The sequence below is a fragment of the Protomyctophum bolini genome (assembly GCF_963924005.1).
Source record: "Protomyctophum bolini genome assembly, chromosome: 14".
Classification (NCBI taxonomy): Eukaryota; Metazoa; Chordata; class Actinopteri; order Myctophiformes; family Myctophidae; genus Protomyctophum; species Protomyctophum bolini.
This window is the reverse complement of record NC_137875.1, coordinates 32,273,215-32,298,491: the sequence shown is the minus strand read 5'-3', so window position 1 is coordinate 32,298,491 and position 25,277 is coordinate 32,273,215. Positions and strand designations below refer to the sequence as shown.

The following is a 25,277-nucleotide window of genomic DNA, read 5'->3' as shown; positions in this document are numbered from 1 at the left end:
TATAGCCCATGTTTTTTGAAATTTTGAAAAAAAAAGTTAGCCTCGTTTCTCATCATTTTGGACCATGGGCTATAGCCCATATCGTACGGCATACTATAGCGCGCAGTTTTTCATCATTTTTGAAGATTTGAAAAAATGACGAAATGACAAAAACGATGGGTTATAGCCCATGTTTTTTGAAATTTTGAAAAAAAAAGTTAGCCTCGTTTCTCATCATTTTGGACCATGGGCTATAGCCCATATCGTACGGCATACTATAGCGCGCAGTTTTTCATCATTTTTGAAGATTTGAAAAAAATGACGAAATGACAAAAACGATGGGTTATAGCCCATGTTTTTTGAAATTTTGAAAAAAAAAGTTAGCCTCGTTTCTCATCATTTTGGACCGTGGGCTATAGCCCATATCGTACGGCATACTATAGCGCGCAGTTTTTCATCATTTTTGAAGATTTGAAAAAAATGACGAAATGACAAAAACGATGGGTTATAGCCCATGTTTTTTGAAATTTTGAAAAAAAAAGTTAGCCTCGTTTCTCATCATTTTGGACCGTGGGCTATAGCCCATATCGTACGGCATACTATAGCGCACCGTTTTTCATCATTTTTGAAGATTTGAAAAAAATGACGAAATGACAAAAACGATGGGTTATAGCCCATGTTTTTTGAAATTTTGAAAAAAAAAGTTAGCCTCGTTTCTCATCATTTTGGACCGTGGGCTATAGCCCATATCGTACGGCATACTATAGCGCGCAGTTTTTCATCATTTTTGAAGATTTGAAAAAAATGACGAAATTACAAAAACGATGGGTTATAGCCCATGTTTTTTGAAATTTTGAAAAAAAAAGTTAGCCTCGTTTCTCATCATTTTGGACCGTGGGCTATAGCCCATATCGTACGGCATACTATAGCGCGCCGTTTTTCATCATTTTTGTAGATTTGAAAAAAATGACGAAATGACAAAAACGATGGGTTATAGCCCATGTTTTTTGAAATTTTGAAAAAAAAAGTTAGCCTCGTTTCTCATCATTTTGGACCATGGGCTATAGCCCATATCGTACGGCATACTATAGCGCGCCGTTTTTCATCATTTTTGAAGATTTGAAAAAATGACGAAATGACAAAAACGATGGGTTATAGCCCATGTTTTTTGAAATTTTGAAAAATAAAGTTAGCCTCGTTTCTCATCATTTTGGACCATGGGCTATAGCCTATATCGTACGGCATACTATAGCGCGCAGTTTTTCATCATTTTTGAAGATTTGAAAAAAATGACGAAATGACAAAAACGATGGGTTATAGCCCATGTTTTTTGAAATTTTGAAAAAAAAAGTTAGCCTCGTTTCTCATCATTTTGGACCGTGGGCTATAGCCCATATCGTACGGCATACTATAGCGCGCAGTTTTTCATCATTTTTGAAGATTTGAAAAAAATGACGAAATGACAAAAACGATGGGTTATAGCCCATGTTTTTTGAAATTTTGAAAAAAGAAGTTAGCCTCGTTTCTCATCATTTTGGACCGTGGGCTATAGCCCATATCGTACGGCATACTATAGCGCGCAGTTTTTCATCATTTTTGAAGATTTGAAAAAAATGACGAAATGACAAAAACGATGGGTTATAGCCCATGTTTTTTGAAATTTTGAAAAAAAAAGTTAGCCTCGTTTCTCATCATTTTGGACCGTGGGCTATAGCCCATATCGTACGGCATACTATAGCGCACCGTTTTTCATCATTTTTGAAGATTTGAAAAAAATGACGAAATGACAAAAACGATGGGTTATAGCCCATGTTTTTTGAAATTTTGAAAAAAAAAGTTAGCCTCGTTTCTCATCATTTTGGACCGTGGGCTATAGCCCATATCGTACGGCATACTATAGCGCGCAGTTTTTCATCATTTTTGAAGATTTGAAAAAAATGACGAAATGACAAAAACGATGGGTTATAGCCCATGTTTTTTGAAATTTTGAAAAAAAAAGTTAGCCTCGTTTCTCATCATTTTGGACCGTGGGCTATAGCCCATATCGTACGGCATACTATAGCGCGCCGTTTTTCATCATTTTTGTAGATTTGAAAAAAATGACGAAATGACAAAAACGATGGGTTATAGCCCATGTTTTTTGAAATTTTGAAAAAAAAAGTTAGCCTCGTTTCTCATCATTTTGGACCATGGGCTATAGCCCATATCGTACGGCATACTATAGCGCGCCGTTTTTCATCATTTTTGAAGATTTAAAAAAATGACGAAATGACAAAAACGATGGGTTATAGCCCATGTTTTTTGAAATTTTGAAAAAAAAAGTTAGCCTCGTTTCTCATCATTTTGGACCATGGGCTATAGCCCATATCGTACGGCATACTATAGCGCGCCGTTTTTCATCATTTTTGAAGATTTGAAAAAAATGACCAAATGACAAAAACGATGGGTTATAGCCCATGTTTTTTGAAATTTTGAAAAAAAAAGTTAGCCTCGTTTCTCATCATTTTGGACCGTGGGCTATAGCCCATATCGTACGGCATACTATAGCGCACCGTTTTTCATCATTTTTGAAGATTTGAAAAAAATGACGAAATGACAAAAACGATGGGTTATAGCCCATGTTTTTTGAAATTTTGAAAAAAAAAGTTAGCCTCGTTTCTCATCATTTTGGACCGTGGGCTATAGCCCATATCGTACGGCATACTATAGCGCGCAGTTTTTCGTCATTTTTGAAGATTTGAAAAAAATGACGAAATTACAAAAACGATGGGTTATAGCCCATGTTTTTTGAAATTTTGAAAAAAAAAGTTAGCCTCGTTTCTCATCATTTTGGACCGTGGGCTATAGCCCATATCGTACGGCATACTATAGCGCGCCGTTTTTCATCATTTTTGTAGATTTGAAAAAAATGACGAAATGACAAAAACGATGGGTTATAGCCCATGTTTTTTGAAATTTTGAAAAAAAAAGTTAGCCTCGTTTCTCATCATTTTGGACCATGGGCTATAGCCCATATCGTACGGCATACTATAGCGCGCCGTTTTTCATCATTTTTGAAGATTTGAAAAAATGACGAAATGACAAAAACGATGGGTTATAGCCCATGTTTTTTGAAATTTTGAAAAATAAAGTTAGCCTCGTTTCTCATCATTTTGGACCATGGGCTATAGCCTATATCGTACGGCATACTATAGCGCGCAGTTTTTCATCATTTTTGAAGATTTGAAAAAAATGACGAAATGACAAAAACGATGGGTTATAGCCCATGTTTTTTGAAATTTTGAAAAAAAAAGTTAGCCTCGTTTCTCATCATTTTGGACCGTGGGCTATAGCCCATATCGTACGGCATACTATAGCGCGCAGTTTTTCATCATTTTTGAAGATTTGAAAAAAATGACGAAATGACAAAAACGATGGGTTATAGCCCATGTTTTTTGAAATTTTGAAAAAAGAAGTTAGCCTCGTTTCTCATCATTTTGGACCGTGGGCTATAGCCCATATCGTACGGCATACTATAGCGCGCAGTTTTTCATCATTTTTGAAGATTTGAAAAAAATGACGAAATGACAAAAACGATGGGTTATAGCCCATGTTTTTTGAAATTTTGAAAAAAAAAGTTAGCCTCGTTTCTCATCATTTTGGACCGTGGGCTATAGCCCATATCGTACGGCATACTATAGCGCACCGTTTTTCATCATTTTTGAAGATTTGAAAAAAATGACGAAATGACAAAAACGATGGGTTATAGCCCATGTTTTTTGAAATTTTGAAAAAAAAAGTTAGCCTCGTTTCTCATCATTTTGGACCGTGGGCTATAGCCCATATCGTACGGCATACTATAGCGCGCAGTTTTTCATCATTTTTGAAGATTTGAAAAAAATGACGAAATGACAAAAACGATGGGTTATAGCCCATGTTTTTTGAAATTTTGAAAAAAAAAGTTAGCCTCGTTTCTCATCATTTTGGACCGTGGGCTATAGCCCATATCGTACGGCATACTATAGCGCGCCGTTTTTCATCATTTTTGTAGATTTGAAAAAAATGACGAAATGACAAAAACGATGGGTTATAGCCCATGTTTTTTGAAATTTTGAAAAAAAAAGTTAGCCTCGTTTCTCATCATTTTGGACCATGGGCTATAGCCCATATCGTACGGCATACTATAGCGCGCCGTTTTTCATCATTTTTGAAGATTTAAAAAAATGACGAAATGACAAAAACGATGGGTTATAGCCCATGTTTTTTGAAATTTTGAAAAAAAAAGTTAGCCTCGTTTCTCATCATTTTGGACCATGGGCTATAGCCCATATCGTACGGCATACTATAGCGCGCCGTTTTTCATCATTTTTGAAGATTTGAAAAAAATGACCAAATGACAAAAACGATGGGTTATAGCCCATGTTTTTTGAAATTTTGAAAAAAAAAGTTAGCCTCGTTTCTCATCATTTTGGACCGTGGGCTATAGCCCATATCGTACGGCATACTATAGCGCGCAGTTTTTCATCATTTTTGAAGATTTGAAAAAAATGACGAAATGACAAAAACGATGGGTTATAGCCCATGTTTTTTGAAATTTTGAAAAAAAAAGTTATCCTCGTTTCTCATCATTTTGGACCATGGGCTATAGCCCATATCGTACGGCATACTATAGTGCGCCGTTTTTCATCATTTTTGAGGATTTGAAAAAAATGACGAAATGACAAAAACGATGGGTTATAGCCAAGGGGCCAGCTATGCACTCCAATGTTGAAGCGCTGGTCCCTAGTGGCCAAGTTTGGGACTGCAGGCGGATGAAATTCATGCACGAGCACAAGAAAGCGCGCCGCTGGTTTGCTTCGTGGACGCGCACAGGGCAGTTTGTGTTTACATTCTGTTTTCTGGAGGATAAAGCAGCCTTTTTGTTAACCACGACTCGAGTGCTCGCATCATGTACCACATCTCAAAAAATAACTGATTTATTATATTACAGATAAGAAGCCCACCGTAAACCGGAGTTTGGTTTGGTTTACCAGCTAATAGTACTAAAACTGAGTAACTGACACGTTGCTGTGTTGTGGGAGCTCGTGTTTTTCGTGTTTCTCGTGTATATTCCTGCATCGAGTGAATTGGTACATAGAAGTTGATCTATTGAAGATTCTGACCTTCAAAGTACCTTTTGATTATATTGCTGTATTGTTGTAGTGTCCTTTCTGCTTTGGCAATGTTGTTTTCTCATGCCAATAAAGCCCTTTGAATTGAATTGAATTGTGTGACATACCTACTTCCATACATTTATACTGTAATGAGGACACAAATTCTGATCTTCTGAGCTTATTTTCCCCCGTTTTTGTAGGCCTCAAGATCAGCTAGAATGCTACATTATAGTCACCAATGTACACCGTTTTTAAATGCACAATACCTTTTTTTCTTTTTCTTTTACATAATAGGTAGTTAAACAACTAGTCAACTAGTAAAAATCACTAGAAGTGAAAGCCCTATAAGTGTGCAGTACTGTAACTTTATGTATTTGAAAATAAATGCTTATTTCTTAAGAATTCTTACAGATCCATTTATGTTGTCACTAGGAAGGGGTTAGGCTAAATAAACTACCCTGTTTAGTTTGAGAACCACTCCTGTAGGGTAGGTAATTAAAGAAAAGTAATGTATAGCCTATTTTCTGATGGGAACGATATTTTCCTGGGATCACTACATGGTGTTTTTTTTAAACTACCGTAATTTTATAATTTTCCCACATTGAGTTTGTTGATTGTGTTGCATCTTTACACAACTGGTGAGGTACTGAGTTTAAAAAACAGAAGATGTTCAAAGATTGTGGTTTTAATTTAGTCTGTAATTTATGAATTCATACACAGTAAATGTCTTTTAGTGTTAATCTAATTCAAGTCAGTGTACAATGGAACCAAATGCACCCATCATGTCATGTGTACAGTACACTGTAACATTAAACATTGCCCAGATGGAACTGTTTTTATTATATTGATACATTTTAGGGGTAAAATAGACCACCTAGTTGCTAAGTCTTTACTAACATTTCGATATAAATCCCTAGATAATGTCAGAATTCTCAAGTTTCTGGTTCAGCGCCTGTGCGCTATGTAAACAGACGAAAATCTATGTATTGTTTTTTCTTTTTTGTCTTTGCTCGTACTCGACACGGAGCGCGTTCATGAATGGATTCAGGCTTCAGGCGCGTTCACATGGCGTTCACGGCCGAGGTGCACTCTGGGTGCACTTCCGCATTTGGACACCAAATTTTGGTGTCCAAATGCGCAAGTGCACCCAGAGTGCACCTCGGTGAAATGCTGAATCAGCGAAAAGACGGTACTTCCGGCAGCCTTCCGGGTGCTTCAAAACGCCACTGAGCAACTTCCACTGACATGAATAGCAGAGGGGGCGGAGCTTCGCGTTAGTTTAGTCTCTATCCTTTTAATACTCTATGGTTATAGCCCATGTTTTTTGAAATTTTGAAAAAAAAAGTTAGCCTCGTTTCTCATCATTTTGGACCGTGGGCTATAGCCCATATCGTACGGCATACTATAGCGCGCAGTTTTTCATCATTTTTGAAGATTTGAAAAAAATGACGAAATGACAAAAACGATGGGTTATAGCCCATGTTTTTTGAAATTTTGAAAAAAAAGGTTATCCTCGTTTCTCATCATTTTGGACCATGGGCTATAGCCCATATCGTACGGCATACTATAGCGCGCCGTTTTTCATCATTTTTGAGGATTTGAAAAAAATGACGAAATGACAAAAACGATGGGTTATAGCCCATGTTTTTTGAAATTTTGAAAAAAAAAGTTAGCCTCGTTTCTCATCATTTTGGACCATGGGCTATAGCCCATATCGTACGGCATACTATAGCGCACCGTTTTTCATCATTTTTGAAGATTTGAAAAAAATGACGAAATGACAAAAACGATGGGTTATAGCCCATGTTTTTTGAAATTTTGAAAAAAAAAGTTATCCTCGTTTCTCATCATTTTGGACCATGGGCTATAGCCCATATCGTATGGCATACTATGGCACGCCGTTTTTCATCATTTTTGAGGATTTGAAAAAAAATGAAAAAATGAAAAAAACGATGGGTTATAGCCCATGTTTTTTGAAATTTTGAAAAAAAAAGTTAGCCTCGTTTCTCATTGTTACGACTGTGGTCGTATTCTGTTAAGCGGTTGTATTCTGTAATGTGGTCCTATACTGTGACATGTCTTTCTGCCCTGGTTTGAAGTGGTGCGCGCGCCCTGCGCAGCGCTCTGTGCATCGCCCAGATGGAGATGCAGAGCGCGGTGGACAGCCGTGATTGGTGGAGAAGGCCTGAGTCCACACAAGACATTTCAGTGGTTAACGAGGGTGGCCTTTCCCCTACTTAAGAGAGGAGCAGAGGAGAGTGCGGCACGCAGGGGACAGACCTGTCTTCCTCGGCTCCCAACCGGCCACCGCCCTTCCTTATGTTTTGTTACTATGAGTTTTGTTTGAGTTGTTGCCCGTTTCTCGCCCCTGTTTCTCGCGGTATCTTGAGGCAACTTTAGATAAAAAGCATCCATCACACGTCGTGTGTTCATAATTCAGTACACCCACATCCCCAGCACAACTCACCAGCAGTACAGAACTCGATGATCTCGCTCCACTCTGACACGGCGTAGTCACCGTCTGTCTGCTTGGACGCAGTCTGGACGGCCACTGTGTACTCGGTGCGGGGGCTCAGGAACCAGTGGCCCCGCACTGTCATAGGCAGGGGCACCGCCTTGGCCACCAGCTTGGTGGGCACATCCTGAAGGAAGAGAGAAGGAGACTTTAAAAGGGGACCTTTTTGAGGGGCGCTAGCCCAGCTTGTGTTTGTGTGCACCCATATTGATCTTAGCTGTGTGTATACTAAAAAAATCACACCTGTGTGAAGTGAGGGGCGCTAATATATTAAAGTCTAACTCATGTTGATTAGGTGATGTAATGGTGATATAAAACAAATGCGGTGCCAACACAAACATTAAACGCCCTTAACAATAAAGAGACAATATGACGTAAACGACACATCATGGCGTACATTTTCCCGTCATTGTCAATGCGTTTAGTAAACAAACTTTGATCTAAAGACAAACATTAAACCTGTGCATAGGAGGGGCTAGCGCCCCTCCCCCAGCAACGGCGGTACAGTTAGCTATGGAGCCTTGTACCCACCTTAGCGGGTCATTGATTAGACTAGAGAATTACAGGAGCCCCTGCCTAGCAACCATGGCAGCCTATTAATCCGCCAACGGTGGACCACCATAACAACACCGGTATGGGGTCTGCCCTTCACACAGAGCAGAGACAGCAACACTTCCTATCAGGTTTGATTTGAGCTGTGGGAAAGAAGGCTGATGAGACTGGGCTGCAAGATTACCATCCCGATTCATTAGCCTATAACTACTCAGAACTGCCTTCTCTGACCACCGCGCTGCTGCAATTATTCTCTGGGAGAGTGTTGGGTTCTCATATTTTCCTTTTATAATGCTTGGAGCTGGAGCTCATCGTGGAGCCTTAGGAACAATACAAGGCCTTGTTAACCCATTCTGACCTGAGATCAGATTCTAAAAATGTCTTCTACATCCTGACAGTTTTCCATTCTGACCTGAGATCAGATTCTAAAAATGTCTTCTACATCCTGACAGTTTTCCATTCTGACCTGAGATCAGATTTTAAAAATGTCTTCTACATCCTGACAGTTTTCTGAAAAAGCTATGTTTCTATGTCAGTCGTTCTTCGATTTTTCATAAAGAGCAGACCTACAAGCTCATAGAGCTCGCTATGAGCTTGTAGATCTGCTATTTTTCAATAGCTAAATCATAAAATAATGCTAACACCAAAAGGGGTTCCCGCCCAAAATGGGTTAAGAAGTCAATTCTCTATTCACTAAGAATTCAATCCTCCAAAACTACTTTAAATGAGGGACGTTAAAGGTATATTTCACTTAAGAAAAAAAACATTTTATCGTCTACTCAGGCTTATGTGAACACCCCAGACCGTTTTTAAGTTGCTCCAGTCAGTATTTAGATATTTGATATTCATTTTAGCTGCCCCGCCCCCTTCCTATACAAACCCATTATACAGTAACTTCATTTTAACCATGATAGATTCATCGAAAATACCGGTCTGGTGACTGTCCTTCTAATATGTGAGGGGGCCGTGTTTTTTTAAAATAATTATTCATTTTGAATAATTATTTTAGATTTTTTTGTCTCCTCTGACCTCCTCCTGGAGGAGGTTAAATGAAAAAACATACCCCCCTCATGTATTAGAAGGACAATATCATAGCAGTATTCAAGCTGTTCGGCTAGGTGCAGAGAGCGGTCTGACTTAGTTTCTTGGATGAATCATGATGAAATGGTGTTGGTTTGGTGGTGCGACAGTTGTAGTTACAGTAGTAGTGTAGTGTTTCAAATGAGTCCTTTAATTTGAAATATCGTTGAAATTTGGGATCTTTGCATGCCATCATGTTTGTTGGGGCAACGGAATCGTATGAAAATCAACCGATAATATTAATCACCAGTCGGTTACTTATCACTCGAATGCAATCGAGCCAGCAGGCTCCTACTGGAGCAGATTGGCTGCGATTAGGAAACGCATTGTCCGACTATTACTAACCCTAAATCTAACCATGACCTGACCTCAGTCTTAACCGGCCACGTAAGTCCCCTAACCTCATATCAGTCTTAACCGGCCACGTAAGTCAGTTTCACAATGTTTTTCCTTCGGCAGCAGTAATTTCACTTCCGTGTTTTTTTTTTCCCCTTCCTTCCTTCCTTCCTTCCTTCCTTCCTTCCTTCCTTCCTTCCTTCCTACAGTATACTGTACATGCAGTGCAGAGCCTGCTGGCTCGATTGCATTGGAGTGATAAGTAACCTACTGGTGATTATCATATACCTCCCTCACACACCCCACTGATATGCAGCCATGGCCATAATGTTAATTTGCGTTGTTCCTTGGGTTTTTGAAATTGACACATTTGACAGCAGTATTTGATTCTCTCTCTCCCTCTCTCTCTCTCTCTCTCTCTCTCTGTCCACCAGTCTCCCCCCCCCTTTCCGTTTTTCATTGTGGATACACAAACGATGTAGCCACAATGTTTGGGCTTTCTGCATTGGCTCATGCATTACCTTATGTTTGAACTTGTTGGAGTTCTTGTTCTCCTTCTTGTTCAGGTCAATGAAGTAGTGTGTGATGCGCTCCTTGGCGTTCGGCTCCATGTCCCAGCAGATCTTGAACGAGTCACATGTGATGTTGCTTATCTTGATGTTTTGGGGGACAGGAAGCTCTTCCATGTCGCCATCCTGGGACTTCTTTCCTGGTCACACAACACAAAACCAGAAGACATTGACTTCACAGCCGTGTGAAGTGAGGGGCGCTCTTATCATCATACATCATCTCATTACGGCCAATCACAAGTTGTGTTCTCACTGTTCCGTCTTCACTCTTCTGCCCTCACTTTGAGCTTCAATATGTACTTTGTTCATGGCCAATCAAATCATCACTATGGGGTGATCAGCCAATCACAAGCCAATGTTTGTGTTCACACAAACCCGGAAAGCTGGGCATAGGACAATACAAAGAATCCTGGACAACATTTGTCCAACCCACAGCCTCAAAGAGGCTATATGTCGATATAATCTTGTGACCAAATGACTCCACTACGTCAACTTTGAGAAGCCTGTTGATAGATACATTAATCAGAGAAGGCTGCAGTGTATGGAATAGGTACCGTAACTAAATTGTGATATTACTGTAGCCATCTTTTGTAATGCTGGAAATGTACAATGGCTCTGCAGTGGATCAGTCATTATACCTTTGTGCCATAGAGAGCACTCACAGTAGGCGACACATCTGCCTCGTTTTTTCCATAGAGGACTTGGCGTCTCACACACACACACACACACACACACACACACACACACACACACACACACACACACACACACACACACACACACACACACACACACACACACACACACACACACACACACACACACACAAATACACGTTGCCATAGAAACACATTAATCCCCTCTATACCTATCAGTGGAGCAGCACATATGCTGGTAATACATATATTTCAAACACGACTACTACACAGAGATGGTATTGAAAAAGCCTCAGTTTCAAAATGACAGGCAATAGCCTAGCAGCTTTACTACATAATGACAACATCGGCACATTTGGAAATGTTGAATGTGGAAGACGTTTAGGTCTTTTGATCTGGGTGATTCTAGCTTCACTGGTGTGTCATCATGGACCACCTCTGGCCTTTCAGCAATAGTAGGGTAGCCTGTTGGAATTAAATTGGGCTTTTACACAACCAATTGCCTGAGACAATACTCTATATAACCTGTGCGATAAGTAGGCTTCATGCAGCCCAGACCTGCACCCTAGAGTGCAGACCGCACACGCACAGCATACGAAACACCAAAACAACTTAACAAGTGCCTGAATACAAGCTTTGTAAGAATATAGACTTTGCTCCATGCTAATAAACACCCACTTGGCATGGCAACAATGTGTTTGCTGTGCTGAGCCTACATCTATGAAACAAGACCATGGAATTCAGGCGTAGTAGTGCGCAATGCCATTGAATAGACAATGGGGTGAGCAGTGCAGCATGGAACACCCATCTCCACTCATCAGCTTAGAGAAGAGCTGATAAATGAGTAACTCCACATAATTGGGTAGTATGGACCATTCTCTCTTCATTAAGTTTTTTTACCAGAAACCAGAAATACCTACATTGCTTTTTGAAAACGGTTTAAAACAGCCATGCCTAATTTTTTCATATCCTGGGCTACATTCTATAGTTAAACCAGTGGGTCAAATGACCCAAAATGACCCAAGTGAAAAACAAGTCCCTCACACCTACTTTTATCCTCCTAATCACTGGTTAGCCAATTAGCAGGACGTAATCTAGAATAGTAATCTTTACCTAAAAGTCACACAGTCACTATGTTCCTCCAGTCCCAGGTAAAACTCTCTATGATCTTCAAAGTTAAGAATACAAAGTGATAAAATAGCCTACTGTAACTAAAGGCAACACACAGTGCTTGGATATTAATTCAGTTGCTGCAAGCAACTATACAGTAGATTTATCTGGATATGTGAGGCATACAATGTTTTTGTTGGTTGCTGGGGTTATGGAATTTGTGAGAGGAATGATAAAAAGGAAGTCATTATAGCCTAGACGCAGTCATGGCTGGCTGCCTGACCAAGTTACTGAGTTAATGGGTCTTGGTTCAGACTGAGAGCTTCAATACAGGACACAGTAGGGAAACCATTCTGTCTGGACAGCCAAGTCAGCATGACTTGTACAGTACAAGCCTGTGATGTCAATACCACCCCAGCACCCCAGCAGGTATCCAGTGTCACTGGAGAAGGAAAAGACTGTACTCGACAATTGATTCAGGAGAGATTAAATTAGAATATCATAGGGGGGATAGCTCCACAGTCTTGTCTAGCAGCTCTACAAAAACAACACAAATGTTTACTATGAAAACCTGCATTTCCCGTCAGTCATTCGGCCGGTCACACCTCCATATGGTCACGCCTCGTGACATCACACCTCAATATATGGTTACACCTCGTGACATCACACCTCCATATATGGCCACGCCTCGTGACATCACGCCTCAATATATGGTCACGCCTCATGAAATCATACCTCCATATATGGTCACACCTCGTGACATCACGCCTCGTGGACGTTTCGGCCCAAGGGCCTTCCTCAGCTTTTCGCTGAGGAAGGCCCTTGGGCCGAAACGTCCACACTGTTGTTGTTTGCTGCTGGGGGGAACACAATAAAACAAGAATCCTTCCAGGATACAACATGAGTTCTGGTATTCATTTCTACAGTCAACCGTGCACCCGTTACATTATGACGTGGAATTACTCAACCAACTACTTGCTTTTGCTTTCTTCTTCAGTACAGAATTCATTCCATGTTGATCTGACCCCCCATGCCAAAGTGCCAGCGCTCGCCCAGCAGTCTGCCATCACCCAGGTTGGATGCGTGCACGCGACCTCGCCCTTTTGTGGCGCTTTTCGCCCTCAGGGCGTCTTACTGGTAATAATAATAATAACATACAGTATTGTAAAGCTTTAAGGTGATAAAATTACAAAATCAATCGCCTTGGTTTCTCCATCTGGCTGCAATACAATCAGAATGATAAAGAACAGAGAAATGCAGAGCAATGTGGGACGGTTATTAAAGGACAATCAATACCGCTGTCATTCACAAGCTCATTCTGTCTTTCGTGTCTTTGTGGGATTTAATATCTTACTGTCTGTAGGCAGCCTTGACCTTTTCATGGTACCCAACACCAAAACACTACTGTATATCAAACAACCTTCATGTGTACTGTAACACAGCTTCAGAAACAATGTTAGCAATGTCCGAAATAGAAGGCATAGAGGGCAGCTACAGTAGCATACATAAGAACCTGCTGTGAATGATGCTGATGCATTTGTCTTACAGGAATTTAATAAAATTAATCAATAAAATGTTGAATCCCTGGTCCCTGTTTGTAAATCCAAGTCTATTGAAGAGAACTGCTTACAGTAAAGCTTGCCTAGTTCACCTGCAAATGGAGGGGACTTACATGGACTCTGCAAAGCCATGCCCAATAGTGATGTAATCACTTAGATGTCAACACTCCAGGCTAGCTACAGCTCGCTGCTGGGGAGAAATCAAAGGAAACCCTTGTGAGAGAAACCCAACTGTGTAAAAGCACTCTTCATGGCCGGATATCCACATCAACAGTCCTGTTGTCTAGGAGCAACAAACCCATGCCACACTGTATTTCAGGTATTAAAGCTGATGTCAAATTAAATGTCTTTATTAAATAAATAAACTGTTTATTGGGGCCTCACGTTTCTTTAAACTACAGTATGCAATTATATGATTATGTGTAGCAGGGTAGAAGCCTATAGTAATATCTCTCTTGGCCGGGGTGTGTGTGTTGGTGTTTCCCTTTGCACGAGACGTAGATATTTTCCCATGCAGGAGATCATTGGTGTAAATCTGGGTACTTACTCATACCTACGACCACACAGGCAGCATGTTGGTCAGAAATGCAGACTAGAAATTAAGCTTAGCTGCTCTTTACCCCTAGGGACCATGAGAGATGGAAGCTCTTTACCCCTAGGGACCATGAGAGATGGAAGCACGGATCCACGTAGGATCAAGGTCAAGTGGCGAGGGAGAAAGCAAAAGCCTCCAATTCCTCATAATCAGAGGACACATAATCACTCAGTTTGAGCATATCCCACGGGGGAACTTCAGTAACAGTACTGTAGGACACAGCAAGAGTATAGGAGGGAGTATGTGGGGTTATGGGAAGTATATTTTATATCTCATACATCTTAAATACAATTCAGATCTGTATAACATAGCTATCTCAGTATATAGTCGCTGTATATTTGATGGAGCAGGACAACACATACTTTTTGCGCTCCATAGATGCAGACCAAATTTCTGAGCTCATGATTAAAACACTATTGAAAAGTTAGGATCTAATTCACGCCAGCATTTCTCCCATTTGAGCTCTTATTTTGAAAAGCCACATTTCCAGTCTACCGGAAGTAGTATTATCCTAGTAAGCTCAACGGAGCATGGACAGGCCTTGTTTTGGAAGCACCCTATGATCCGACGGACCATTGCTCCAAAGGAGCATTGGTCCGAGGTGCGCTGGGGGTCGGGAGAGGGTTGGGGTTAGGTTTAGGTGTCTGCCCCGGGGGAGGTTAGGGTTAGAGTGAGGATTTGAGGTAGGTTGTCGATCGGACCAATGGACTGTCGGCATAGTGACGCGGACCCGTCTTGTTTACAATATGAATCCAAACCGGGGCACTGGAGAGCTCCACATCGCCGGCTCTGTGCCGTCAAAGAAACAAAAATGCCATCTGGGACAAGGAATAGGAGATACAGGCGATTGAAAGAAACAGATAGAATGGATTATATGGCGACAACAATCTAAGATGGACGATCCAGTGCTGTGACAACAACATAGCTACTGTAGCTAACCGGCTAACGCAAGTAGCATTATGGCTCGATCGAATGCACTATAAAAGCGCAATTGCCATTAATCAACGGCAATGGCGGTAAGCGTAGTATCAAAAAATAAGCTTCAATTGCCATTAATCAACGGCAATGGTGCTGAAAGAATCAAGTCAAAAGGCTTAGCCATGATGATTCTTTATGTCTACAGTGTCTACACAAGTATGCTTATCATGTTTATCTCGCAGCAGGGCTGGGGTGAATTGAGGTCCACAATACACTGGGTTGGCAGAGAGAGAACCAACGTGCTGAGTGCAGCTAACATGTACAGCTAACATGTATAGTTGTGTGGCAACAGCATCATGAAAGTGAATCACAGCCGCATTGTATGCTGAATAGACCTCATCAAATGGACCTCATTCGGAACTGCACTTAGTCTGTGCACGATCAATGCCACTGCGAGCAAAAGCAGTAGCAGCAGACTGATCAATATAAACCTTGTTTACATGCATACAAGAGATCATCCTAATCGCTCTCTGCAGAAGGATTTGTACCGGTCACACCTGGTTTGATATTGTGGAATATCTGTTACTGCCTGATGAGTCCAGGGATATTTGTTTGATTACCTACCATGGCCATCATGGTGGTCACTAGTAGTTCTTCTCAAAGTGCACTCTAGTAGGGACAGCCACAGGTCCTTGAGGGAGTGTCATCAGCAAAATGAGGACCAGTTTAACCTGACTTTAACCCTATTTTATACTTTGACTAATAGCAAATATACAGTCATGCCATGATGCAACGTGTTGTGAGCTTACATTATCTTCTATTTTCAAAACATTTGGAAAAATACTGGTGAAAATTGTGAAAATTAAAAGAAAAATCTGAAGGGTTTTTCGTGGCCTAAAACAAATCAATGAGGGTTTTGAGTTGACATGAAAATATTTGAGCGGGGTCTGGCCGGGGACCCCCAGGGGTCCTTGAGGGGGTTTCAGGGGGTCCCCAGACAAATGTGTAGCATCAAAGCATAGCATGAAAAAATCTGTTTAACCACTATATCCATTGGCTATTTGAACATAGCCGATCTCTTTTCAGATTGGAGTTTGCGGCCATGCATAATAAATTGGGGGTCCTTGACTCCTTGACATGAACAAGTTTGAGAACCACTGGTCTAGATTAGACAACAAAAGCTATCATGGTTCTGCAGTAGGCAGCAGAACCAAGCAGTCTGTGTCTTGAGTGAGAGTGCTGGTACATACTTGAAAGCCCAAGCTTCTTACTTTAAAGATTACTTTATTGATGCGGGCGGGCTGCTAGTATTTCAAGGCAGACAGCAGTGCCGCTGTGTACAATTATACTGCATAACAAGGCACCTTCTTTGAAAATCCATTATTTTCTCTAAAATCGAACCGAGCATTATGTGCAGTGTAGCAGACAACTGATAGGCATCGAGGCAAGTCAGCCTTTGAAAATCAATTTTTTGTTCCTACCCTGTCCCCTGTTCATGCAAGTCTAAAGACCAAGACCCTACAGAGAGTGGAAAGTGATGTCAAGAGCAGAAAGCATCTTTCTCTAGCTATGAAAATAAAGAAATCTCTGTCATCTTGGCTAATGTAGTCTAGTGTTCTGCCCCTCTCCTGTCTCCTGAACGAAAATACATGAAACTCGAGATATGTTAGCTAAAAACGGGCTGCTTCAAAAGAAAGACATTACTGTAGGCGTTCTGAATACAATCACGCCTTTCCTTTCAAATTAATTGAACACCTTTTGGAGAGACAGTATAAGGATTAAGGAAGTTCTCATTTCTTAACTTGGGATGAGTCATTTTCTAGCATAAAATGTGCCTTCCCTGATAAGTGAATGTGAATGCCCTCAATGGCCCTCTCTGACAGTCTCCTGTGGTACTGGATGATAAAACACTGGAACATTGGAGTGCCACCAAGTTTTTGAATTTAATTATACAGTAGGTCTATCTTTGATATAAGTTCAAAGGGGTTAAGTAAATCCATACTTGGCCGGATCAAGCACATTAGAGAAATGGGCTAGAAGACCTTCATTATCAAAGACTTGCACAGCAATAAAGCACTATGCTCAACTCCATTAACTTGATATGCATTTCAGACAGCAGGTTTATGGAAGAAATTATTAAACCTGTGAAGTCTGGCAGTGAGGTGACAGCAATATTTACTGTGTCTCTCACTGGCATTGTCATGAAGCAATTGCCAAACATAAAATATAGGAAAGCTACCATGCCCGCTTACTGAGGCTTCAGGAATGATACTAATGTGGCCTGTCACTGTACTATGTGGGTTAATTTGTAGCCAGGTCCCCTGACTGATTTGGTATGACAACAATTATTAAGGATTTACATTCTCAAAGGCTGTGGTATTTACGCTCCTATGGAGTGCAATAGTGACTGACCTCTAGTTTGTAGGCAAACCCATAAATTACCTTCAAGATCGCTTCTCATCAGACGAGATGGATTAAATTAATTAAATAAGCTATATACTAGCAAACAAAGGCCACAAATCAACAGTTTTTATGTTTTTGAACCACACTAGCAATATAAAAGGAACAGAAAGGCAGCTTTTAAATGTTTCGTTGAGATATTAACAGGTATAACTTATATTGTAGAGGAAAATATTATGCACCGTGTGAAGTGAGGGGCGCTCTTATCATTATACGTCATCATACATCATCTAATTCTGGCCAATCACCATTTGCGTCCTCAGTTTTGTCTTCAATGTTTGAGTTTACACACTTTTGTCTTCAATGTTTGAGTTTACACAGACCTTCAAAGCTGGACATAGTTGCCCCTAAACAGTACTCTTGTAATCAATAATGTTTCTGAACCCATCTGTTGCTTTATAGTGGCTTTAAGGGGATTGGGAGCTTTGCCTTTTGCTTTCATGTTGGAATATACTGTATATTACAACAACTGTATTAACCACTGAAGCCCTATTTAGTTTTGTGAGCTTATAGATCTGCTATTTTTGCAGTGCTACACAAAGTAGCACTGCAAAAATAGCAGATCTATAAGCTCACAAAATGCTGCATCGTGAGCCTTGTGAGCGTCTGAGATTTATATCTGCTAAATAAATAAAGAAAATAACAAAATGAAATTCATTATTTTTGTGCCTATAATGACATGCCCAAAATAGGGACCGCAGGTGCCGTCAAAATGAAGGTACCACAGCTGGAGCAAATAGAGGTCTCAGAGTGTGCACGCACGCACGCATGCAAGCGCACACACACACACACACACACACACACACACACACACACACACACACACACACACACACACACACACACACACACACACACACACACACAGAGAGAATGAGCTTGGTTACAGTAACGACAGCCATCCATCATGGCAACTTAATAATGTCGGTGGCAATGGCACAAATTACTTGTTAGATGTGCACTGTGTATTCAATTACCCCACATTGATACAACAACAAAATGGCGGCCTCAGTTGGCCCTGTGAGGGGCAATGAAAAATAAGATATCTCATACTACTTTATGACAGCCAATTCATTACCATGTCCTCTGAGCTTCACCCCACACTGTTTAGTCACATTAGCAGATTCAGTAAGCTATTCACCATTTGGGGTCGATAACTACCGTAACCAGATACAACACTATCCAACCCTAGGGTACAACACCAGGTACAACACTAATATCTAACACTATCCAACCAGGGTAAAACACTACCCAATCAGGGTACAAAAGTTAACAGGATATAAGACTAGGCTATGTAACAAGGCCAGGGTACAATACTAACCGGGTACAACACTATCCAATCCAATACTTACTCAACACACCATGTCCCCCAAAATAGAGTCAATTCAGTATGTGCCATAAGCATACTGGACGTCAGCAAAGCAACAGAAGCCTTCTCATGTTAAGACTTAAATATTCATGATTTGGAAGATATATTTAGAAAGCTCATGTAGAACCAAGTTGAATAGTATAGTGGGAAAATGTGTCCTTATAACCCAACTGGCCAAAGGGCATTTGCTTCTCATGTCCAAGAAATCTCGAGTAGCCATGCATTTTAACACTTTGGGCTATGGCACGGAAGCAACCTCATGTGACACGAGTAATCTCTGGAGAACATTTAAACTGACAGTCTGATATCAAAACAAGTGCCTGGCAGCTTCAGGGGATCGATCCCAGACTACATCGCCCACATAGACTATGCTAGTATGCATTGCTCTAGAGTTCTAAATCCAGTTAGTGCCATGTTTAATGTCAACAGCAAGCCACAAATCAACACTGTCAGTGTATACTGTATCAATAGGGAAATCAGACGATAATGGAACAATGCTTCAATTGTACTTGGCTGGAAACGTAGTATCCTGTCCTCAAACCTCTTCTGTTCTCCGACTGAAGCTGTACAGAAATGGTGGTTTGTGTTGCTCTATAAACAAAAGGGTATGTGGGTGTCTCAAGGGCACTATTTACACTGGAAAGCTTTGCTGATAAATACGATGTATTGTTGTGCTTCACAGTACAGTCCGACCAGAAAGCCCTCTACTGAACCTGCAGTGGTACAAGTGCAGTGCTGGCAGTGGCACTGACAACTATAGTGTCCATAGTTGGGGCCAACTAACGACCTATTCCTCAATTACTAAAACAACAGCTTTAAAATCAAGCCAGCGAAGCACTAAAGGGTTATAAACAGCATCTCACTGCATTGCATTATTAGGTGCAGCTCCGGTGGAAGAGAAGATGGGGCGGTGTGGTTGGTAGGCTACAATGGCTGCACTGTGATGTGGTGCTGGCGGGGGCTCCTTTTGTGAAGACCACCATTGACACATTTAAGGGAGGACAAGTCAACTCTATGTGTTAAACCCAGAGAAACAAGCATCCCTGGTCCACTTTTGGAATAGTTCCTGATTTAGTTGAACCATCCATGTATCTTTTGTGTTGAGAAGCCAATGCTGTCATCTTAATTCAAAAAGGGGATCAGCATGCTGTCCCTGCTATTTCACACTCTGAAGTCTCATTCAGTGCTGTGTAATTACTGTGACGGGAGAGAGGGAGTGAGAATGTGTGTGTGTGTGTGTGTGTGTGTGTGTGTGTGTGTGTGTGTGTGTGTGTGTGTGTGTGTGTGTGTGTGTGTGTGTGTGTGTGTGCGTGTGTGTGTGTGTGTGTGTGTGTGTGTGTGTGTGTGTGTGTGTGTGTGTGCGTGTGTGTGTGCGTGTGTGTGTGTGTGTGTGTGTGTGTGTGTGTGTGTGTGTGTGTGTGCGTGTGTCAGACTCGGAGATTACACGTTTCTATGGGTGCAGCCATATTTGAGTCTCTTGTCATTTTGTCCGATGACTTGCTATTTCTTCCACAATCCAAAATCACTTGAGGGCCAGATCTGTAGGCTACACTGAAAACAAAATCTGATTAGAGACAGACAGTCCTTAATCTATTAATTTATCAAACGTCAATCAAATCTTAGCTGGAGCCTAAACCATTATTTAAGAGTGTATGCCAACACTTTGGGATTTCTGGATTAAAATGCCTCTGGGAAATCAAATACAGGATGTTGCCTTTCAGCTTAACAATTAGCCTATTAATCATTTTACATGCAGAGCCAAGAGCCCAGAGAAGGGTTTTCATGGGCTTAAAGAGATGGTCAATAACTTTGTTTTAAATAAGTAAGTAAACCAGGCACTATATTGATTAATTAGCCTAATAGGTGAAACCAATGAGGAAATCAGCAACCACAGGTAAAGATACTGATAGCCTCTGTCCAGCTCTATGGTCCAGCTCCATGGTGCTGAATTAGTGACATATCGAGGAACAGTAGCCATAGTTGTGTATTCTCCTCCGTTTTTTGAATTTGTGTACATACATGGGCCTAGGCTATTAACAATTTTCGTGGCAATTGTGGACTGTGTGGTCATTATGGCTACTCAAAAATATCTAAACCCTACCCTCTCTGCTATTCTACACACGCGCCAGCGCACCATCCATCTGGACGACCGGCCCATAAACCTTTCAATACACAAACGCTGCAGCGCCTAATTAGAAAACAACAACAATATGCATATAATATAATGAACTGCAGAGCACGACTGCTCTCTCTCCTTACCATCTCGTTCACATAACTGTATGGCGTCCAAGCTCAGGTTCTTGAGCATGCCCTCGCACGGACTTAAAGGACTGGTGATATTGTGCGCAAAGCCTGGTACCTCCATCTCCGCAGATGAGCCTGGATGATGGATATATGCTGGTTCAATGTCTCTTTGTTTTCACAGCAGGACTTCTAGTGCTACCGTTCACATTCAACAAAGAAAGGCGAGTAAAAAGATGGATAGAATATAGAAAGACTGCCGGCGCCGGTCTCCCGTCCGTTCCCTGTTCTATCTCGCCTCTGTGTGGTGCGGTTGCAAATAGGCGCGTCAGCAGCGCGTCGTCACAGCAGCACACACACACTGCCAATTTGAGGCTGCAACGTGAGGGACTTTTTGGCGTTTACATCGACACAGACAGACCCGTTGGCTGAATGCAAAGCGAAACTAATTGGGTTTTCCTGCATGCATGGGTTTCTTCTCGATATGCGATTCCGAGGTCTCGGAGCTACAAGTGCGTGTGCGTGTGCGTGTGTGTGTGTGTGTGTGTGTGTGTGTGTGTGTGTGTGTTGTGTAGCCTACTGTATACTGTATGCCCAGTCTGCGAATACTGTTATCCCCCCGCAGGACAGTTGTAGCTGGATTAGTGATGAAAGAGCTCCGCAAATTCTGTGTCATCTTATGTAACCAGATTAGTGGTGCGGTGTTCCCCCTCGGGGCTTTTGTCTATCCAAAACAAACACCCGTACTCTCTTTATTTGCCGTTAAACATCCCACTGCCAGCCACACATCAGGGCGAGGTATGGCCATGCATGCTGACAGGAGCGCAGGTGCAACTTTGGACCAATAATTAGGTGGGGATGAATGATCATCTCAATTGCCTGACAAGAATAATGTGTTTAAAATGATCTTTTGTTTGTAGGCTACTAGAGGGCAACAGGTCATCTCGCCCCTTTGCCAACTCGCCCCCGCGAAAAGTGAAGACGGCTCGCCCCGGAATTTCGAAAAGTGAAGAGGGCTCGCCCCAAGCCGTGGATAGCTCGCCCCCAACGCGTGGATAACGCGTGGATATCTCGCCCCACAGCGTGGATATCTCGCCCCATGTTTATTTCATGTTTATTTTACCTTATTTCTCATATTAGAACATTTACACTTGATTGGATGTCTTGGTTGGTGCATAATGCAATGGGCTGTAGCCTATAGGGCACATCAGAGGGTGTGGTTTTCTGGTTCCACTGAAAAATCGGCCATTCACCGAGGCTAGGTGATTATGTGAAAAAACATAATTAAAATATTTCATTATACAACATAGGCCTATACTAGATTTAATACCCTTGTTAAAGTTGTATGTGGTTTTCTTTTTCTTTTCTTTCCTCACAGAATCAAGATTTTATGGTCAAGATTCACCCGGATCCTGGATGGCTTAATTGATTCCGGGCTTAAAATAATTGATGTAAATAGTATGTTTTGTAAATCTCTATGGGAAAGAAGAATGGAACCAGAAAACCACACCCACTGCTAAGTGCTACATTTCGGATGTTAGACCGATCACTGGTGTTTCTGTGGCTAGGCGTGTAATTATCTCTCCCCAAACGCATTATCAGTTGTCCACAGGGACCAGACGCCCAGGCCACAGAACGCTGTCAAGTATGGCTATACCGTCTACACATATATCACAACCTTAAGTCTGCATAGCATAATAATACCAGTAAGACGCCTGAGGGCAAGAATCAACCTCACCCATTATGGGTGAGCGCTGGTGCTTTGGAATGGGGGGTCAGATCAACATATGGAATTAATTCTGTACTGGCCATGGAGCATGTCTTGAGTGTACAGGGTTTGATGAGTTCAGATCAACATATGGTCTGTCAGAACAGGTCAGCTCCATATATGGAGATCTAAGGGTGGCAGCGGGGGCAGTGTCTTGAGTGTACAGGGTTTGATGAGGGCCCAGGTAGGGCCGGGCCTTAATTTTCTGGCCTGTTGAGAACTCTAGTTTTCGCCAGCTGCCGGGCGCGGCTGCACTAATAACTTTGGGGCAGGCCGGTCTATTTAAATGGCCAGTCAAAAGGGAGACATCGAAGAGGTAGGATGGATGGGGAAGGATCGACATGGAATGTCAGAACAGGTCAATTTAAAGAACAAATAATAAAAAAGCATAGCAATACATCAAATACATACGAAGTAGTTATCACAAATCATGTATAAGCTAAGAGCATAACAATGGAAAATCTATATAATGAAACTATGCATATATATATACTATGTGTGCTATTTACATAAAATGCTATAAGTCTACATAAACTGCTTTCTAAGTCTACATAAAAATGCTATCTAAGATACATAAGTTGAGCCTTTTCATACGCCTGTAGGAGGTCGAGGCTAGGTCAAGTACTACGGCAAGTGCTATGGGCTAAGGTCAGCTCCGTATATGGAGATCTAAGGGTTTGAGGTCAGATGTAGAGTTGCTGGCCAATATTGATAACATCAGGGATCTCCATCCCTGATGATGTCACGTGATGTCACGAGGCATGATGACCATATATGGTCATGCCTGGGGTGACCAACCAAACAACTGACTGACGGGAAATGACAATTTCATAGTAAATGCGACCTTTAGAGCATTTATCAGCTCTTCTTCAGAGAACACTAACTAGCTCGGCTGATGCGGCTGCGCCGATGGCAGCTAGACCATCATGCACCTCAGCCCTGAGTCACTCTGTCCAATAGGCAGGCAGGGGTAATAACCGCTGCGTTAAAGTGATTTATACGGGCGTTGGCCTCAAATAGGAGGAACCCTGTCACACACGCACGCACTCACACACACACCACACACACACACGCACACGCACACACACACACACACACACACACACACACACACACACACACACACACACACACACACACACACACACACACACACACCACACACACACACACACACACACACACACACACACACACACACACACACACAGTAAGTAAGTCTGCTTGTATAGGCCTAGCCCTAGCCCTAGACAGTTGCATATACTGTACTGTGAGCCTGTAGGTTTGTAGCCTATACAAACATAGGCCAATGTGTGTGCTGCTTGCAATAGATAACGAGATAGATAACGAGCTAACAAGTTAAATGTGATTCTAAATGTCATTACATTTTCTACATTCATGCACCATCTCTCCATCTCATTTTGCAAGCCAGGGAGCCTATTGGTTAGCGTGCTTTGTGTGTGCAGTGGACTGGAGGATGACTAATTGAGGTTATGTGAAGCAGGCGAATTAAACCTTTGATAAGCCCATAATCGCCATTCGCTAGGCTACTCCTCTGCGTTGGGAGGCGCTACTACACCCCTATGAAGTGACAGTCTAAAACCTCATCAGCTGCGGTGGGTGCAGCATGGAGTTCAGTTCAAGTTAAAAACAGCACATTTGATTTATTTAATTTTTTTGCAAAGGCTTAATACCATGTCAGGGGGGAGGATGGGTGACTGGACTCAGATTTTGCTGATGAAATGATCTGTCATTTGAAAATGAAAATATTCTAAGCTATTTATAGGTAGCCTATGTTATCCATTTAAAGTGTCAGTTACCACCATAATAGGTACAGTACAGTACAGTACAGTACAGTACAGTACAGTACAGTACAGTACAGTACAGTACAGTACAGTACAGTGCGTGCGTGCAGGCATGCTGCACTGGCACCAGCAGATTAACAGAGCATTTTAAATCACTATGAGTTCACTTATAACACAATGTAGGATTTTAGGCTACTACTGAATATAAACTTTTAATGGGATTAGAAATATACTCCACAATCCAGGATCTGCAACGAATGAGCTGAAAAGTGCACAAATTAGACATTTAGGTTCCACGCTGAAGACGGGCTCCTTGCCATGCCATCCACTATGCTGACACCACACTTGCTGACCCCCCCCCACCTCTCTCTCTCTCTCTCTCCATGCGCCCCCTCCTTTTTCTGTGCTCATCTAGCACTGGTTGTAGAGTTGGATGATGAAGCCAAGTGATCCTGCACCCCCCTCCCCTCTCTCCTCCCTGCATCCATCCATCCATCCTCCCATTCCTTCTCCCCCTGCCCTCCCAGCCTCCCCCTGAGGGAGAGTCACTATGTATTAGTGTCAGCATACTATCCGAGCCGCGAGAGGAAGTGAAGGGGAGGGCAGTGGGAACGCTTCCCACAAAGCCACGGC

The 25,277-nt window shown here is 41.8% G+C and overlaps 1 protein-coding gene across 6 annotated transcripts in view; it reads right to left on the bottom strand.

Annotated features, from left to right (window-relative positions):
• LOC308327768 (phytanoyl-CoA hydroxylase-interacting protein-like) overlaps positions 1-25,277 on the bottom strand; it is a 67,056-nt gene that overhangs the window by 37,049 nt on the left and 4,730 nt on the right. For 4 of the 6 annotated variants that reach the window (XM_080781308.1, XM_080781304.1, XM_080781305.1 and 1 more), the window contains 2 exons: positions 10,116-10,303; positions 7,579-7,753 (listed from right to left, as the gene is read on the bottom strand). In XM_080781308.1, coding sequence (XP_080637434.1) covers positions 7,579-7,753; positions 10,116-10,303 — 363 coding nt within the window. Of the gene's footprint in view, positions 1-7,578; positions 7,754-10,115; positions 10,304-21,089; positions 21,597-25,277 lie in introns of those variants that run through there. The other 2 variants (XM_080781307.1, XM_080781309.1) reach the window with 2 other exon arrangements.